General features: G+C 46.0%; 2 protein-coding genes and 1 non-coding gene across 3 annotated transcripts in view; all 3 read left to right on the forward strand.

Moving 5' to 3' along the window:
- Nucleotides 1-484: 484 nt before the first annotated feature.
- Nucleotides 485-556, forward strand: Trnag-ucc (transfer RNA glycine (anticodon UCC)). The gene has a single exon. It is a non-coding gene; the product is annotated as a tRNA-Gly (tRNA).
- Nucleotides 557-733: 177 nt separating this feature from the next.
- On the forward strand, nt 734-15,351 carry LOC135808482 (uncharacterized). Its single transcript, XM_065321680.1, has 19 exons — nt 734-1,118; nt 3,127-3,234; nt 3,787-3,871; nt 4,270-4,321; nt 4,564-4,671; nt 5,074-5,119; nt 5,394-5,452; nt 5,886-5,918; nt 6,548-6,600; nt 7,052-7,109; nt 7,346-7,417; nt 7,881-7,934; nt 8,496-8,647; nt 10,030-10,075; nt 10,994-11,059; nt 11,336-11,398; nt 11,631-11,713; nt 13,801-13,883; nt 14,260-15,351. Exons 1-19 carry the CDS (start codon nt 1,067-1,069, stop codon nt 14,904-14,906), a joined length of 1,920 nt encoding a protein of 639 aa, XP_065177752.1. The 5' UTR covers nt 734-1,066; the 3' UTR covers nt 14,907-15,351.
- Nucleotides 15,352-16,177: 826 nt separating this feature from the next.
- LOC135808484 (erythritol/L-threitol dehydrogenase-like) overlaps nt 16,178-18,118 on the forward strand; it is a 10,387-nt gene continuing 8,446 nt past the window's right edge. Inside the window, exons 1-3 of the mRNA XM_065321682.1 lie at nt 16,178-16,692; nt 17,435-17,560; nt 17,923-18,111. Coding sequence (XP_065177754.1) covers nt 16,635-16,692; nt 17,435-17,560; nt 17,923-18,111 — 373 coding nt within the window. The 5' untranslated portion in view covers nt 16,178-16,634. The remainder of the gene's footprint in view (nt 16,693-17,434; nt 17,561-17,922; nt 18,112-18,118) is intronic.

The raw sequence follows: 18,118 nt of genomic DNA on the forward strand, positions 1-18,118 counted from the left end.
ATGCATGGTGACCGATCGGAAATGATTCACGCCGCGGGACAATCCCGAAGAGCGAAGTATAACTGTGTGTTTATGTCTGAGGCTGTGCACACAGTGCTGCCCAAGTGTTCCCGAACTTCCGAGTCAGTGCCGACTGCGAAAACGTCCGTCGAATGTTATGGGCATTATGCCACCAGAGTTTTATATTAGTCACTTCTGTGCCCTCGGGGTGTCGGATTGCTTAGTGCATGCCAGAGCTACAGCTTGTAGCAGAATCAAACTTTCCCTCTTGTTCCTTAATTCTGGTTTATTTTAAAGTTAAAAATAGTATTACTGGTATGATATCTGGTATGCAACCGAGACATGAATATGATTCTGAAAAAATTAAATGCATCCCCTGACGTATTAACGGTTTTTACTGCGTGGCCACCCCTCAGCCTCAGGTTTTGTTGCAATCTGAGATGAAAGGTAGTTCTTCCCATTTTATGCGGGTTCGTCCAGAGCGGCGTCGCTGGTGTAATGGTCAGCATAGTTGCCTTCCAAGCAGTTGATCCGGGTTCGATTCCCGGGCGACGCACAGCCCTTTTTTTCTTCTCACCACTCCCACAGTCTCCCAGCGAGGGCATGCATGCAGCTAGCTCTACACAGCGCGAGCGATACGATTGGCCACACGCGATATGCATGATGTGTCGTGGAAGACTTTTTTTGCAGCTTTGTTTTTTGTTTGAACTGTGAACTACTGCGGACTCCACACTGCAGCAGTGCCAGTACAGTGCAAGGGGCATCACTCGTATCCTTGTATCACGCCATTCAGGGCGGAAACTGTCCAGAGTTTGTGCTCCGTTTTGAGGTGTTGTGAATCGCTTGAATGCCCATGGTCTCCAGGTCACCTTCTTGATCTAGTGCTTAGAATTTTGAGTGACCACCTATTGTAGGGTATAAAAATAGCAGTCTTTTCCCCTTGAGAACATTTGTAGATTTCCCTTGCAAGCAATTTCGTAGCTTTCCAGTCAATAGTAGTCCAGTTTGGGTATGTAGTGGATTACCATGTACATAGGTGGAACTTCTGTTCTAGCATGCCCGTAGAATGGCGGCCGGAGGGGGACGAGATGGAGAACAACTTCTTGAGGAGCTAAGAGGTAAGCTAAACACAGTCAATCTTAATACCCACATTCGTACATAATTTCGAGGTAGCCTATTTCAGATACTCTAGTAGTCAGTAGCTTATTATTTTACATTACTTTTTATAATGAATATCAATAAAGTGTGAACGGTACCATTCGGCTGTTTTATAAAGCAACAATCTCTTCTCCTCTTCTCCTCCATGCGCTCTCACTGCTGACACATGGCTACCCTCGGTAGCCATTACACACATCAATAAACAACAAAGGGGTTACGGTTACTTCATACACTGTTAAATTCAGTTGCTATTCACAATCGCCGCATGCGCTGGATGAAAATTTCTTTATTGTGATGTCTAAAAGTCATGACGTTTCGGGCCAGCCACCAATCGTCAGAACAATGTACAAGGCTGCTGTTTTGCCGACTAAAGGCTCGTTAGAGAAGGTGATGCTGAATAGGATATTGTAACAGCTGTCAGAAGGAATATTGTCAGTAACAATACTTGAAGTACCCGTAACCCCTTCCTTGTTTATTGGTGTGTGTAATGGCTACCAAGGGTAGCCATGTGCCGGCAGTGAGAGCACATGGAGGAGAAGAGGATGAGAGATTGTTGCTTTATACTGAATTTGGAAAATGTCTTGGGCACAGGGGGGGGATAAAGTGTTATGTTAATTAGGCCCAATCCGACCATTTCCCAGCAGAAATCGGTTGCTGGCTTGGGCCTGATCAGTAGAATTAATGACTGCTCTACGATTCAGCGCCAGCCGTCGGGCCTAGTTTTACTCTTAGGGCAAGAATCGGCAATCGTGGCCTTCTCCAGCACGCTGGAATTTCTCACGTCTGTCTGCCAATCGATCGTCTATTGAATCAGAGTGTCATCGATTGGCGAATCTGGATTAAGTGCGAGCAGTTGGTGTGGTTCATTTCATTGCATGCATTTCATTGCAGGAAATGCGAAATGCAGGAAAATCTCCATTGTGATTTCCCGGTAAACGTGGATTTGCTCGTCGTGTGAATTGTATATTAGTGCCAACTTAGTGATCCTGGATGTACTGCTATGCTTTGGGTGTTGTGTTGATAATGTGTATGGCACTGAAATTATGCAGGGTGGATAATTGGTGTACATGTATATTGTACATGCATGTGAGACTGTGGGACAAGTCACACAGCCTGCATACTCTAACTCACCACTATGGAACCCCATTTAGGGTAGTGATGAAGCCAGCACAGTCTCACATGCTTGTGCATCGATTCTTCACACTGCTAAGTATCAGCGCGATACACACTATCAGCCCAGCACCCAAAGCATAGCACCACACCCAGGACCACCGACACCTCAGCCCTCTCTCTTTCCTTATATATATATACTCAGTACTGGCATGACCAACAGCATCCCCATGTTGCCTGATGATTTCACTGAGTATGAAACTGGTGAGCTACAACAAACTAGCCTTACTCCACTGTTATACTGCGTACTACGCTCTACCTTCGCGGCATCTGAGCACTTTCTCAGCACACTAGGTGCATTCTTATGTGTCTCCATAGTAGTACTGGATCAGTGAATACGGAAACCATCGTCGCGCTGGCAGTGACATAGCACTTTCAAACCCTATACTATCAAGAGTACAAGAAAGCCGGAGTGTGCAGCTCGAATGCAATGGTGTCGATGAAAAATGCCTGAATTACATTATTTTTAGTGATGCAATGTCGGAGTGCATGCAATCAGGATTCAAGCAGGTCTTTTCCTGCACACTTACAACTCAGCGGCATGCACTACACCACTACTCGCTGCTGCTGCTGCTGCTTATCTGTATCAAGTATGGTGTAGTTGAGGAGGTTCGCCACCATGGGTACCCAATCGAGAGCTGCCCATTCTGTTTTTCATGTGCTCTTTTAGTACTCCAGGAGTGTTGTTCCGGTGTTGGGAATCTGTATGCTGCGCTGGGACAACATGCAAGCGTGTCTAGATCTTGTTCTAGTCGTCTACATTGTCTGTGTGAACTGCGCTGCTTTCTTGTACTGTAGCCGGGTACTTACGCTTGAAGGACTCGCCAACGCCGATCCGGGATGGCCAGCCTCACCTGGTTCCATTCTGTGAGACGCTGGAGAATATCCTGAGAGTTGGACTGAAGCGTGAGTTCTGCTAGTGCTAGTACCTTGAAACTGGCTTTACTCCTTAGCTAAGTTGAGATATTTTTGCTGCAGTGTATAGATTGACAGCACTGCATGTGTTTGCACTTGGTTTTGTTGTTACTTTTGATTTTTTGGTTTTCCCCACTACCCTTGTTTGCGCTTGCCTGCTCTGTCTTCTCCATGCTCTTCTGAGCAAGTGTGTGTGTGTGTGTGTGTGTGTCTGTCTGTCTGTATGTCTGTCTGTCTCTTTGTTTGTCTGTGTCTGTCTGTCTGTGTCTGTGCATGTCTGTGTCTCTGTCTGTGTATGTATGTGTGTATGTGTGTGTGCGTGTGAGCCTTGCAAGCTGTTGAATGGTGTAATCCCAGCACAAGTTGCTATGGCTTCTGCCGTAGCATTGCTATCATCGCCTCCGGCGATGGGCGTCAAAGGTCAAGGTCAAGGTGTGTGTGTGTGTGTGTGCGCGCTTGTGTGTGTGTGTGTGTGTGTGTGTGTGTGTGTTCTGGTTGCTGACATTGTTTAACTGCTGCTCTTGTGCGTGTTGACTCTGTTAGAACCGGGCTCTATCCTGCGCGTCACCCGTCGAGATTACTGGGATTGGATTGAAGTTCTGCCGACAACCAGTGGCTGTAATGTCAAGTGAGGAGTAGTACAATATTCGTCAATCCGTAATACTAGCCTACTTGCAATGTTCTTGGGTTTACCTTGCCGAAGCACCGGTATTTGAGCCAGTAGTAGCAGTCTAAACCTATGCTTCTCCAGTTTGATCAAATTCATCAATTTTAGTAATGAATTTCGTTGTTCTTAATATTGCAGATTAGTACAGTGGTCCCTTTACAATCCGGCACCAGTTGTGATACGGAAATTCTGCTGGATTAGGGAGGGTGCTTGATTAGAAAATCCGACTTACTGGTGCAATGCGCATCAAAAGGGCATTTTGGTTACTGAAAATTATGTTTGAGAGGGACGACTGTATATCATCATTTCCCTCTATGTCATTGCAACCGTTTGTACCTTTCTGTATCCTTTGCTTGCAGAAAAAATCCCCTTCTCACCGAGGCAGTGGATTCTGTTCGCAAGTCACCCGTTGTAAGGAAGAGAGATTGTATATTGTTCTTGTTTTGTCCTGGTGGTAGTAGTATCACACAGACTTCTTCTGTCCTGTAGGTTTGTGATGTGCACTCTTTGTTTTCAGTGAATTTACTGTTGACTTCTAGCCAGATGCAGGGTTCCTCTTCTGGATATCAGCCTTTCTTTCAGCAGATGGCACATCTGATGTGGAGACTGAGTACGTGCTTGTTCTGCTCTGCCAATCTCTGTCCATGTTCTAGCTCAAGACGCCTCAAGGCCGCGGCCGCTGCTTCTTGCGCATGGCACTCGTGCAGAAGTTGGTACCAATACCGGTAGAGCATCTCCGCAAGAACCCTAAGCTTCTCTCGGTAAGCAAAGCACCTGTACATGTATATTGCAAAGCTTCAAAGATATACAGTCGCATTGGCAGTGTGAGACTATAGAGCTTTCCATTGTTCTTTCGTGTACCTTGGCTAGGAAGTGTATTGTCCTCTCTTACTATGATTGTGTTTTGATCAGAGTTGTGCCTTTTAGTGAAACAAGTTTCACTGTTTGCACGAGACCCAGTCAGACTGAGTTTTCCGCATCCGTAGTAACACCACCACACTCAATGTTCAAGGAGCAGATGTTCAGGCGCAGAATTATGTCTCACTTTTAGTAGTTGATTTTAAACGCCAACGTGTACTGTTTATGAACGCTCAAAGCTGCTGTTGACAAATTGTATGTGTATATGTGTTTGTTGGTTTGGTGTGTTTCTTTTTGTGGTACAGTATTGGTACAGCAAGGACTCAATCATCCACCATGAAGAGCTTGCAAGTACGTGTTGGTTAGGTAACTTAGAAGTCAATATAAAGCAAACAGGAAGATTGAATACATGGGACAGTGGGTGAGCGAAAGGACAGGTGCTAAGATGATTGGCATGTCTTGATGTTGGCACTTGTCCGCTCAGTCCCTGTGCATGGATTTTTGACATTCGTTTCCAAATTTTATTTTCTTCTACGGTGTGATAACCAGTGCAATACCCGTTTTCCTCAGTCCTGGCATCAAAGTAAGTTTTACTTGATGTTTTCTTTTCTTTTTCTCTGTGCAGGTCAGCTAGTGCACATTCTCTTTGAAGTTACTGAGATTGACTTTGAGCTAACTGAACGGGTACGTGACATTTTATTCCTCTGGCCAGTGTGGGGACGAGCATTTCTCTGTTGGGCCAGAAAAAGGAGAATGGAGGAACCAAGAATCCCTATTGAGACATGGTTAGGGTTAATTTAGCTAAACATCAAAGTCACTCGGACCGCATGCTTTCAGTGACTGTACAGCAAACAATGACGTGGCACCATGGGTTTTATGGATCTTGAGAGGGAGGCTCTTCATCCTACGGTAGCCAATGTACTGTAACTTGCTGTGCTCACTTAAAGCCTGAGTTGTGTTGCACTTTCAACTGCACTGCCTGGGAAAAAGAGCTCGCTTTTGCAGACCACAGGGTACGTCTGATTACTATGCTTCAGTCTCTGCACTGCAGCCGTTATCACTTTTATATCTAACTTTCATTTTGCTTGCCCTGCTTGATTCTTCTTCTCCTCTTCAGGCTAGTTTCCTGGACGAAACGTGGATCATCCCGGTAAGGCCGCTCTCATGCACTGTTGTCTTCACAGAGGCTGATTCCACTACAGTGCATTTCAAAACTATAGACGCGTAGGGTTTTTGAAATATTTCAAATTTGGCTGGAACTTTTTGAGAATAGTTTTCGGAATATTGCTCAGGATCGCTCCACAATTACTCTCATAATTATAGTTTCTAAAGGATTGGATAACAGACGCCCAATTTGGAAAAATTTATGCACAAAGTGATCACAGATTTTATGTGGTATAGATGCTGGCATAACGGTTTTTGCCTAGGTACGCGTCTATAGTTTTGAAATGGACTGTACATGATGCGGTGCTGCCCAGCACTTGGGGAGCTCAAAAGGTTTTTTTGTTTTTTCTCTCCAAGTGCTCATACTCAATGCACAAGTTCAGTGCAAACGGTATAGCTTCATGGTTGCTGTGTTCAGTGCAAACTGTATAGCTTCATGGTTGCTGTGTTCAGGGGCAGATCAATCCCGATTCTCGTAGCTGGTTCATCACTGCACTTGTTTGTAATCTTACTAACTGTACTGTATATTGGAGCTGAGCTGTAATGGTCTTGGGCTGCGGGTATGCAGCTAATCTGTACTGGTGTGATGGTTGTGATGTTTGTGATGCCCTGTAGGAATATGTTTCCGTTGAGCTAGAACCATGCGAGCGTCTCGGTCTGAAGCTAGTGTAAGTTTATCTTGTAGCACTGTTTGGGTACTTTGTCTCGGCTAGTGGTAGGCTGTTGTGCAAGTTGCAAGCTGAGTTATCCGCGTTTTTTTCTCCTGTAGCAATCTCTGAAAGTCGAATTCGCTTCCTTTTCACTCATGTGACGTGTGCGAATGTGTGTGTGGGTGTTTTTGTGTATCTTGCATGTCATTGTGCCATGAGTGGGGTTGCACCACTCCCCCCCCCCCCCCCCCTCAAACACACACACACACACGTGTACACTGCTATTGTGTTCAAAACCACTTTTGCCCTGGCTGGTACGGTGGTTACTCTGTGATCTTCTTTCCACGTTCAGAGTTTGCTGACGTAGCAGTGCCAATGGTCAATGTGCAAAGCTGCACAGGCGCTTGATCGCCAAGCAAAGGTGGCGGTTTGAAGATATTGGACGTTGTTTGTTGTGTGCACAATACAGGCATATGAGAAACCGAGTGCTGGTCGATGGACTGGTCAAAGGCAGTATTGTAGAGAAGGTCAGTGTCTTTTGTTCTGTTTATTTATTTTTATTTTTTTAGTTTTACAATGTCAATGGCACACTAAATGCAAATATTTCAGGAACCAGAAACTTACTTTTGTTTTGGGAAATGTTAGCTATGATTGATCCATTGTCGTCATGGTTCCTGTCATTGCTTTTTCTATAAATCGCATGCCCTTTCCTTTTAGTTTTCAATGTATGATCGATTTGTTTTTCGGTGTTCTTTTGGCTCAGTGTGGCATTGAATCTGGTGACATTGTGGATGAGCTGAACGACGTTCGTCTCTTTGGCGTCAAAGTTGGTCAGGTAATGTCCTGTAGTATTTAGAGATCATAAAAGACTCATTATCCCGAGTTTGTTTTATGGTTCTATGTGTGATGGCATTACATGTATTACAGTCCTTGCTGCCCAGGGTGATCCCATGTTTATATCCTCATTGTCATGGGGTGAGAATGTTGTCGTGGCAGGCATGTACTGGTGCTGGTAGTGAAGTTTTGCTGTTATGAAGTAACTTTACGCTTGGCGTATCTCAGATTCTCCGTCCTTGGCTAGGACATGCCGTGTTATGCGTTTGTAGTGATGCGTTAACACATCGTGTTGAATCTGTCCATGTTTCCCCGCATACTCGTGTGGGCCCTGCCTTACAACAATTCATACCACATGTATAAGGTAAATAGCAGTTTGCGTCCATGCCATTTGTCATTGCGTTGCCATCACCTCATTGGTCCCCTCATATTGTTGTGTGCTATCATCTTGTCCACGGCTGCAGGCTCAGAATCTTGTATCTCGACACAGGGGTATGATCACCATGGTCATAGTCAAGGTGAGTTGCTTTGCTTGCGAGTGTGTTTGTGTTTGTGCATGATGCTGCTGCAGATATGGCTTGCACTTATTCCGTGTGTGTGTCTGTGTGTGCGTTTCTGCGTGTGTGTGTGCGTGTGTGTGTGTGTGTGTGCGTGCGTGTGTGCGTGTGTCAAAAAAATGAAGAAAGAATGAAAAAAAATGAAAAATAGGGATTCACTGGGCCAGAAAAAGCCACTTCAATCAGCTGTGTGGTATAGACCAGGCTAAAATTACTGGCGGTCAATTCATCAGCCTTGCAAGCTGTTGAATGGTGTAATCCCAGCACAAGTTGCTATGTCTAACATAGCTGTTCGCTATCATCGCTTCCGCGATGGGCAGGTCTGAGGTGCGGTGAAGTGTGTGTGTGTGTGTGTGTGTGCGCGCGCGTGCGTGCGCGCGTGCAAATTTGGTATTGCATCGCTAGTTTCTTGTGTTGATATATGACACATTGATGCAGCAGTCAGGAGGCAAGCTTGATGCTTGACGTAATTATTCAAGTTATCCTATTGTGTCTGTCCTCTTGTGCGATACCTGCGTGCAGAGCAGAATGAAGGACGGCACGCCGTTTGCTCCTTGTCAGCTGCGGCAAGCGCAGGTGGAAATGCAGCGATTGCAGAGAGCTAAGGACGGCACTAGCAAGTCGGGCAGCAACAGTTCTGATTCACCATCATCACCCAAGGATGTTCTGGACGTGTAAGACTGGCTGTGTTACTAAAATGCCGGGTGCCACGTGAAATCCAACCCCTGGACGCGTGTAAAGCTGTGATCTAGGGGTGGATTTTACTTGGTACCATTGCATTATACTGTGGTGATCATGAAATCCAACCCCTGGACGTGTATAGCTGTGACCTAGGGTGGATTTTACTTGATACCATTGCACTATACAGTGGTGATCATGAAATCCAACCCCGGGAAGCTTGTAAAGCTGAGATCCGGGTTAGAATTTACTTGGCACCACTATTGTATAGGAGTAGTGACTAATGAAATCCAGTCACTGGAAGCTTGTAACGCTAGGATCCAGGGTGGATTTTGCTTTGCACCACTAGTGCAGTATTCTATATTCGACATTTACCCTTGCTAGAAATCAACGAAATATTGTCTTGGATTTTGGCAAACTTGATTCTGGCACAAATCAGTAGTTGCAACTTGGGCAATAATCGTAAGAAGGCTGGTTGATTAGTGGCTGCTCGCACTTTTCCCGTCGACTTGACTTCACACTTGACTGACTCACGGCTGACATCCAGAGCACTGTAAAAGTGGTTCTCTTCAGACACATTTTTCCTCGGCCTACTCAAGCTCAAGTGATGAGGGCGACTTCCCTGAAACACTGCATACAGCCAACTTTGCGTATAACGACACTCGGCGGGGCATCAGAAAAGTGTCCTTATTCGCGAAGTGTCGTAATACCCGAAGTCTCATTATATGCGTTACAGTTATATGGGGCTTTGCTCTGGGCATGGAAATTCTGTCGTTATTCACGAATTGTCGTTATATCCGTAGCCGTTATTGGCGAAGTTGACTCTGTACTGAGCAGGGGAGTGGTGCTTTCTTGCAGGTTTGCCGAGTCGAAGGTTTGCTGGACTTATCGCATGCTCAGGATGGCATTCGCGAGTCAGCCAAATGTTGTCAAGTCGGCAGGGAAAGCGCGAGCTCGAATGTTGCGAGGAACGAACCTTTTGATTCTGGCAGTGATCGAATTTTACAAGCTATTGTTTCGTTTTAACTTGTCGCTCGGCCCTAGGCCCTGTACTTCATCGAATCTTCACCGGTCATTTCACTTAAAAATAAAAAAGAGGTTGTGGCGACTTCAGCGATGCTTGGGGAACAATTCTCCGGCTCGTAAAAGTATTTGAAAAGATGCTGTGACCGCCTAATTCCAAACTGCACCTAAAGCCTTCATCACTTGTAGTGACGTACCGTGTTGTAGCATGCCCTTTGCAGAAGGCAGTTCTGAAGCATCCGCTCTCAATCAATTTCCTGGTCTGGCATGCATTCTGCATACGCTCCCTTCCCTCATAGCGAGTTCTCTTCTTGTGTCCTAGTTGTTGGGATGCACTGCTGTGTGTGCTGTACAGCCTTCGCTTCGATGTGGTGATGCTGGGTGTGGCGGCCATAGACAATGTAAGTAATGTGTGTCCTATGATTGGTGTGTGTGTGTGTGTGTGTGTGTGTTCGTGAGTGTGTGGTGTGTGTGTTCGTGCGTGTGTGTGGTGTGTGTGGTGTGGGGGAGGGGTGTATGGTGTGTATGGTGTGTGTCAGTGAATGTGAGTGTGTGTGTACTGTGCTGTGCTGTACAGTGGTATGACAGACACTGGATAAAAGTGATCTCTCCACTGCCAGCGAATCGGGTCCAAAAGTTAGACACGAGTATGGCCACTATAAGTACTGTATTACATGTCATTTTAGGTGTCATTTTGGTGTCAGGCACCTGATGGGACTTCCAAGTGAGATTATGTGACCAGCATTCCCTTCACATACCGTGCATGCTCTAGTACCTTATAGATGTAATCGAAAATTAGGCGCTTGGTTTCTCTGCCGAAATTAAAGGTGCACTGAAAATAACGTGTTATACAGTGCGTACTTATTTATGGGCTTTTTCGGCTGTTGTTATCTGGGGAGAATATCTTGTTGCTTTTCCATAACTCTTGTACACTGAGATGTTGAGTTTGTAATGCTACTCAAGCAGATGAGCGTGAATGGCTACAGCTGGTCTTGAATCACTGATTTAGGGAAATCCGAAACAGAATCTATCTGCAAGAAATCACGGTTCACGTTAGACTCAGTTAGGCTGAGTTTTCCGCATCCGTCGGAACGCCACCACCCTCAAGGGTCAAGGCGCAGATGCAGCTATAGCGTGTCAAATTCGCTTCATAATTATTGGTTTCATGCTTTCCTTCTACATGAGTGCGAAGATGTGACTTGTGAAGTATCATCAAGTATTATGGCCGGGATCGTAATACAATTTTCAACGGTTTCTTGGACAGATCCTTTCTAATGTGTCACGTCTGTCCTGCGTGATTTGTATGTACATGTGCGCAGCCCGTGGAGGATGGCTCCATAGACGATGCCATACACGACGTGCTGGAGGGAACAGGAAAACCAGAGGTATGGTTGCGGGTTTGTGAGTGCAGACTGTTTTAGTGTGTTTGTCCCGCGGGGGGATACTGCAACAATGGTTTGTATCAGCAATCATTACAACACCCTTGCAAGGTACATGAAGGTACCAAAGCAAAGATACACGTGCCAGCAAAGATGCTAGATTTCTAGCTCTGGCTGACCGCTCGATGGCTACTATTTCTCATGGTCGTACCCTGGCTCTTTGTCTTCAATATTCGCTGTTTGCTTGCTGCTGCTGCGGCTTATTTGTCTGCTTCGCTGTAGGCCGTCGTTCTATCTTTGGAGCGTGCTCACCTACTACTTTACAAAAACGACAACAACTCCACAGTAAGTTAGCTCTGCTTCACCTTCTTTCTATTTTGTGGGACATTTGGGCTTGTAAGTGTGAGTATGTCTAGTAGTCAACATGTAGCTGAGCTGTTCATGTCAACCAAGTGCATGTTCATACTTTTGGAGTGTAATAACTGTTGCCAGCAAAACAGAGCATACCAAATATACCATGCTGTGCCCCCTCTCTCTCCCTTTGTGTATGTGCGTGTGTGCGTGTGTGTGTCCTTAGCCTCTTCATTCATTCCCTCTGTCTGAGGTGGCTGCATGCGCACGCGGTGTTGTGCACCGTACCTGTTTCGGGTTTGCCACTGGGTAAGATCAATAATGTTTGTTATGCCTACTCCAAGACCATGTTCTTATTTTCTACTGGAAACCACCTCCGGTGATATTGATAAGGAGATCCTTGTGTAAAGGAATGACACTCACAGAGCCACACAAAGCTTTTGAGATCTATGTACAGTCAACTTCGCTAATAACAGAGAGGTTTTGCATTCCGAATTTCGGAATGATTTTCGACTGCTTTTCCGAAAAAAGCGCGTTCCGAAAAACGGTATTTTCAGTGTTTTGCATTCCGAAAATCTGATTCGACTTCGTTTCCAAGGGTTGCCATGCAAAACAAAATGGAGAGCGTCGAAGGGATTGAGCAGGATCAGGGAGTCGTAAAATACCTGGTATTTTACGACTCCCTGAGCAGGATCAAATCCATGTGTACAGGTCAAACTGAATTTGGGTGCGGTTCGAAGACGAGGACGGACTGATGGTGGACCAAGTGATCCAACAGCTGAAGACGAGGTTGGCGAACTACTCACGTAACTGTCTTGTACTGTCAGTAGGCTCAAAAGGAAGATAGAGTGTGATGGAGTGTGAGAAGATTAGTCAACATGGCGAGATCAGCGAGAGCAGCAAAAATCAAAACTACATACGTGGAAAATTTTCAAATAATCGAGAGCAGCAGAAAGCAAAAATACAAACATGAAAAATACACTTTTTTGTATTCAAATATGCACTCCCAAACATGGAAGAGCCGAAAATCCATTTTCGGAAAACCATGCACTTTCGCCACCACACTTCCGAAAGTTCGACTACTTTTTCGACTGCTGCCGCCACATTCCGAAAATAATTCCGAAATTCGGAATGCAAAACCTCTCTAACGACTGCGGATATAACGACAATTCGCGAATAACGACAGAATTGCCATGCCCAGAGCAAAGTCCCATCCCACTGTAATACATAAGATATTATAATGAGACTTCGGGTATAACGACACTTCGCGAATAACGACACTTTTCTGATGCCCCGCCGAGTGTCGTTATAAGCGAAGTTGACTGTATGTAGTATATGATGCATGGGGTATGCACACCACTGACTAGTGCCTGCAGCAGTGTGCACTAATGGAGCATGTACATTGCACACTACTGCAGATGATGCATGGAACATGGCATTGCACACTACTGCAGATGATGCATGGAGCATGGCATTGTACACTACTGCAGATGATGCATGGAGCATGGCATTGCACACTACTGCAGATGATGCATGGAGCATGGCATTGCACACTACTGCAGATGATGCATGGAGCATGGCATTGCACACTACTGCAGATGATGCATGGAGCATGGCATTGCACACTACTGCAGATGATGCATGGAGCATGGATGATGCATGGAGCATGGCATTGCACACTACTGCAGATGATACATGGAGCATGGCATTGTACACTACTGCAGATGATGCATGGAGCATGGCATTGCACACTACTGCAGATGATGCATGGAACATGGCATTGCACACTACTGCAGATGATGCATGGAGCATGGCATTGCACACTACTGCAGATGATGCATGGAGCATGGCACTGCACACTACTGCAGATGATGCATGGAGCATGTACACTCTAATCTATTGACCAGTACCTGGAGCATGTACACTACTGACCAGTGCATGTATGCTGCTGAACGTCATTTCCCATGAGTAGAGTAGCACTGTGTGTTTGAGTCCACAGTCTAGTGCAGGTAGTACTGGGGTTGTGCACCGCCAGGACCTGTTCTATTCATCAGGTGGAATTTCATTGATCCACACTGTACATCATGCTAACATTGCCCATCAATACCCGGTGCTTCCGTATGCGAATATGTTCTTATCTGCGTGAGAAAGAGCATCGGGGAAAAGAGCCGAGCACAGCAATAATAAAACTATGCCCTCGTATACGCGAGATCGCAGTACTCGGTGTGTTTGTGTGTGTGTGTGGGGGGGGTGGGGGGTGGGGGGGGGGGGGGGGAGGGTGTTGTGGGTGCGTGTGTGTGAGAGAGATCTTGTCTTTCCGAAAACATACATTAGGTTCTTGTACTTGTATATACTTGCTTGTTCTCACTACGGCTTCATTGCGCTTTGATTTACAGGGATTGCCGGGCGGAGGATCTAGATGGTTTCATATTCGAGACGTCATCAGACACCAAGGCTAAGCTAGTGGTGCAAGCCATGGGTAAGGAGAATGTTACCGTGGCATGCCGATGTGCTCACATGCTTTGACATGGCTTGCCACGACTGTGATGCTCAGCACCAAATCAGCAGTGCATGTCTGTTGCCTTTCCTACAAGCTGTATCTTTTTTTCTCTTTTGTTTTGTCTTTCATGTGGCTGTCAGATGTTGTCATTTTGAGGTGCTGACTCTGAAAGTCTTCTGCTTGCAGGCTTGTGTATACACCATGTGGAAGAGAAGCTGATTGTGCTCTTTATTAGGTCGCCGTTGTCTCCTGTCACTTCCAGGTTGTCTCATTGAAAGAGTTACTTTCTATGCTCTTGGCCAAGTAGCGGTCTTCGGCTGACTGTTCGTATTTCCGTTTCTGCATTGCCCTGCAGTTTCTGCATTCAAGCGCAGCACATGGTTCGTCCCTGTTCCGCCGCCAAACCCAGCGGAGGCATTGCCTCGTTCGCTGTCGCCAATGTCGGGGCCACGTTCGGCTGAAGCAGCAACCTCTGATCGCCGCCGCCAGCCTAGCACTTCATCATCAAGCCGCAGCTCATCACGTGTGCGTAGCTTCAGTTCCAGTCCTGAGCGATCTGCCCGTCATCACCAGTACGCCAGCACATCGCAAGAAGATCCACCGCCGGCCATCGACTCACCATGCATCACATACAACCGTTCGAGAAGTGCTAAACCGAGTATTGGCGAGGCCAGCAGTGCTGCCATCAGCGTTAGCAGCGAACACTTGTCCGACCCCATCCTACGCCGAAGCTGGGACCAGTCATTCTATGGCGAAGCCGACGAAGACGAATTTCCCGACGAATCGACGGAGGAGATTGATGCGGCGTTTCATGATCCGACCAGCACACCACCCAGCATTGCCCATGCAGCTGACGGCACAGTCTATAGTGATTTTGAAGTGATCAGTGAGGGGGATTCCCCACTTGGAGCCAACACACAGCAAAGCTATTCTGATCGCGCGGAATGTCCGAAAACTGAATCGCCAGAAACAGTTCGACAAGCACATATATCTCCATCCTGACCTTCTAAAAAAAAACTTCAAAACACTTCTATGTTGATATTATCTTGAATCGTCCGTCGTCACATTCACTGTCCCGAGATCCTTTGCTGCTGATAGGGTATGTTTGATGCATGCTTGGACTGTGAGTCGTTGCCACATAGCTATCAATATCTGACCTTACTCACCTCTACTTGCTACACATCATTACAATACTTCCTCTCCATGTTAAATGCTGATCCTTTTTCCGCGCCGCATTATTTCCTGGTTAGCTCGGCTCAACGTTCCAATCAATGCTGCTGTCTTTTTTTTGCTGCACTTCCAGTATTTATCTCATGTCCTGCTGGCCGGGACTTTTAACTATTTTTCTTCTTTCTCACCTCCCTGTACATTTTCTTCGAAGTTCTGTTCCTTTTTTTCCTCTTTTTAAAATAATTTGTTGGTGGGAAATGCAAGGAATATTATACAGCTTGGAAGTGCAGTGCAGTGCAGTGCCTGCATGCATACTGTCAGTAACACCACAACCCAGTGTATGTACACATACCGGTGCTGTTGTCGTGTCTGAGCTTGAACGTACGTGTACATGTATGTGCATCGAATCGCATGCTGTCTAATTACAAGCCGTTGTCCTGCTAGTGTTGTGAGAACGGCCGTCCTCACATTGCTGGATATTAAGCTGCATGTTTTTATTGAGGTCAACATGCATGTTATTCCTGACGTGACGCGCAATTTCATGTTCAATTTGGTGCAAAACTCCTAATTTCGATGTGAGCTGCAGGTCACTCGCGTTGTTTTCCAACGCGCGAGGTGAACATGTCAGAAATAGCGTGCATCTTAACCTCTCTATTAATATTATTGACGTGACGCGAAAGTTCAGTTCACGTTTATTTGGCTTGCGCGTTGGAAAACAACGCGAGTGACCTGCAGCTCACGTCGAAATTTGGAGTTTTATGCCACATTTGACCTAAAATTGCGCGTCACGTCAAATATAATGTGCACCTCTCTATTGTTGCCTTTATGTATCGTGGAACCTGAGAAATGAAGACACCCCATGCCCAGGCAAGACCCATTTCAAAGTCACTGTGTTACCATTGACAATATTGTAGTTTGCGAATTTTTTATAACCCCGTGTTCGTTGCAGTAGTACATTTAAAAATTAATAATCATTGCGAAAGTGCATGCATTAGTGTCAGTCATGCGCCAGGACATAATTATGTACATACTCTCACACTGTTTAGCGCTGTTATTTTCACGTCCAGCTTCAGATGAGTTATTATTTCGCACATTTTCCAATCCTGGCCTGCGCCGACACGACAGGGCCAATACAAATGAACAGTGAAGAAATAATAGAAGCACTGACTGAGCGGAACAAGGAGCATGAATCATGTTGGTCTACTTCCCTTTGGTTTTTGACAGCTCGCTGACTCCGGGCTGAACCAGCGATGCACTCAATTCTCTGTCTTCTAGACTCGATTATGTCACCTGATGCATGATTCAGATGTGCAGAAAATAGTTGGTGCCAGACTGCCAGTGCTCCCCCTGTAGCTGTCAGCAACCAATGACATTATGTACTACAATACTCATAGGATAGATCTGCAGGGGTATTAGTCGACTTGGTTCCGCCAGGCAACTTTTCTCACAAACTCGTCCACGCTCCCATTTCACAAACTTGCCAGTTCTGTTTCAGAGTCGTAGCTGCTAGTAGCCTACGGTCTTCCCATTATTGTTTACGCGGGGAAGTCAGCAGTCGACATGGCGTCTAGTCAGGATATACCCAAGGAAATGGAAGCAATCGTTTGCCATGGAATAAGTAAGTTCACACATAATTTTTGGACTACTCCTTTGAATATACAAAAGCAATTTATAAAATGTGCATGTTAGCCGGTCACTGGGGCCGGGGGTGACATGACTTGTACTACCGTATTTTCCGGAGTATAAGCCGCACTTTGAACACTCAAAATTCATTCAAACAAGAAAAGAGGTGGGTGCGGCTTGGGGGGGGGGGGGGGGGGGGAGGGGTGCGGCTTATACTCCGGGAAATACGGTATATGGAATTAGTCATAGTCACTGTTAGTGGTGGAATATTCGGCTGTGACCGTTGAAGTATCGCACAAGAGAAAACTATGAACTTGAAAATGAAAGTATCGGAACGTCTCCACTCCAGTAGCATACGTAACGCATGCATGGCATACTTCAAACGCAGGTGCTGACGCGGCTGTTTGTGTTCAGAAAAGTATTTGTATAGGCAAGGGCGGCGGAGTGCCGAAAGTCACGGATGTCATCCTGCACTCCAAGCTCTCCGTTGTTCCTGACAACATGCTACCCTGCCATTGGATGAACTGCATAAAGTTTGCAACATGCCGCAAAATGAACAGGATTTTGCTGGAAGAGACTCTGTTGAGACCTCGTACCTCTTCCACTTCTGGGGCAGATTCACATTATAACTAAATCATATTAGTTTTGGGCGGACCACCACAACTCATTCTATCCTTGCATTTGGCTAACTAAACACTTTCTTTATCTTCTGTCAATTCCCACTGCCAACACTGCAGAGGACTATCGGTTCGAAGTCGTACCTGTGCCGGAAATCGGCCCCGGTGAAATACTGACCAAGGTCTTGGCTGTGGGCATCTGCGCCGGTGATGCCAAATGTTACGCTGGTGCTATGTTGTTCTGGGGTATGTCTGGCGAGGGTTACACCATGCAAGCAGCATTGCTTTGAAGTAGTTTCATCACAAACAAGTTAGATTTTCTAGGAGAGATACCTGTATAACCATTACAGCCACACTGTCACAGCAAGCCAGTTGTCCACTGCCTGAAAAGTACTTTGTGTTGATACTGAACAATAGCTGGCCTTGCACCTTCACAGGAAATTTATTCCCACAAGCTTTAATTTAAAATGTCCTGCTTTTCTAGTACAGCCATGCAATTTACTGCCATTGTCAAGTGCAGCTATTTGTTAATTAACTATCCTGACCATCCAGCGGTAATGTCTGTTGTGTTTCTGTCCACTGTGTTGCTGTCCACTGTGTTTCTGCAGGCGATAAGGATCGCGAGGCATACTGTCAACCACCCATCATACCTGGCCACGAGTTTATCTGTGAGGTGGTGAAGCTGGATGATGGTGTAGCCCAGAAGACGGGCCTCAAGGTCGGCGATCACTGCATCTCTGAGCAGATCGTACCCTGCTGGGAGTGCCGCTTTTGCAAGCGTGGTGCCTATCACATGTGTAAGAC

This window comes from Sycon ciliatum, chromosome 2, assembly GCF_964019385.1.
Source record: "Sycon ciliatum chromosome 2, ocSycCili1.1, whole genome shotgun sequence".
NCBI lineage: Eukaryota > Metazoa > Porifera > Calcarea > Leucosolenida > Sycettidae > Sycon > Sycon ciliatum.

Excerpts from the sequence above, each read along its gene's own strand:
- LOC135808482 (XM_065321680.1), top strand. The coding sequence starts at position 1,067 with ATGGCGGCCGGAGGGGGACGAGATGGAGAACAACTTCTTGAGGAGCTA. Across the intron at positions 1,119-3,126 it reads ACTTCTTGAGGAGCTAAGAG|CCGGGTACTTACGCTTGAAG; the intron begins GTAAGCTAAACA and ends CTTGTACTGTAG. Across the intron at positions 10,076-10,993 it reads GTGTGGCGGCCATAGACAAT|CCCGTGGAGGATGGCTCCAT; the intron begins GTAAGTAATGTG and ends ACATGTGCGCAG.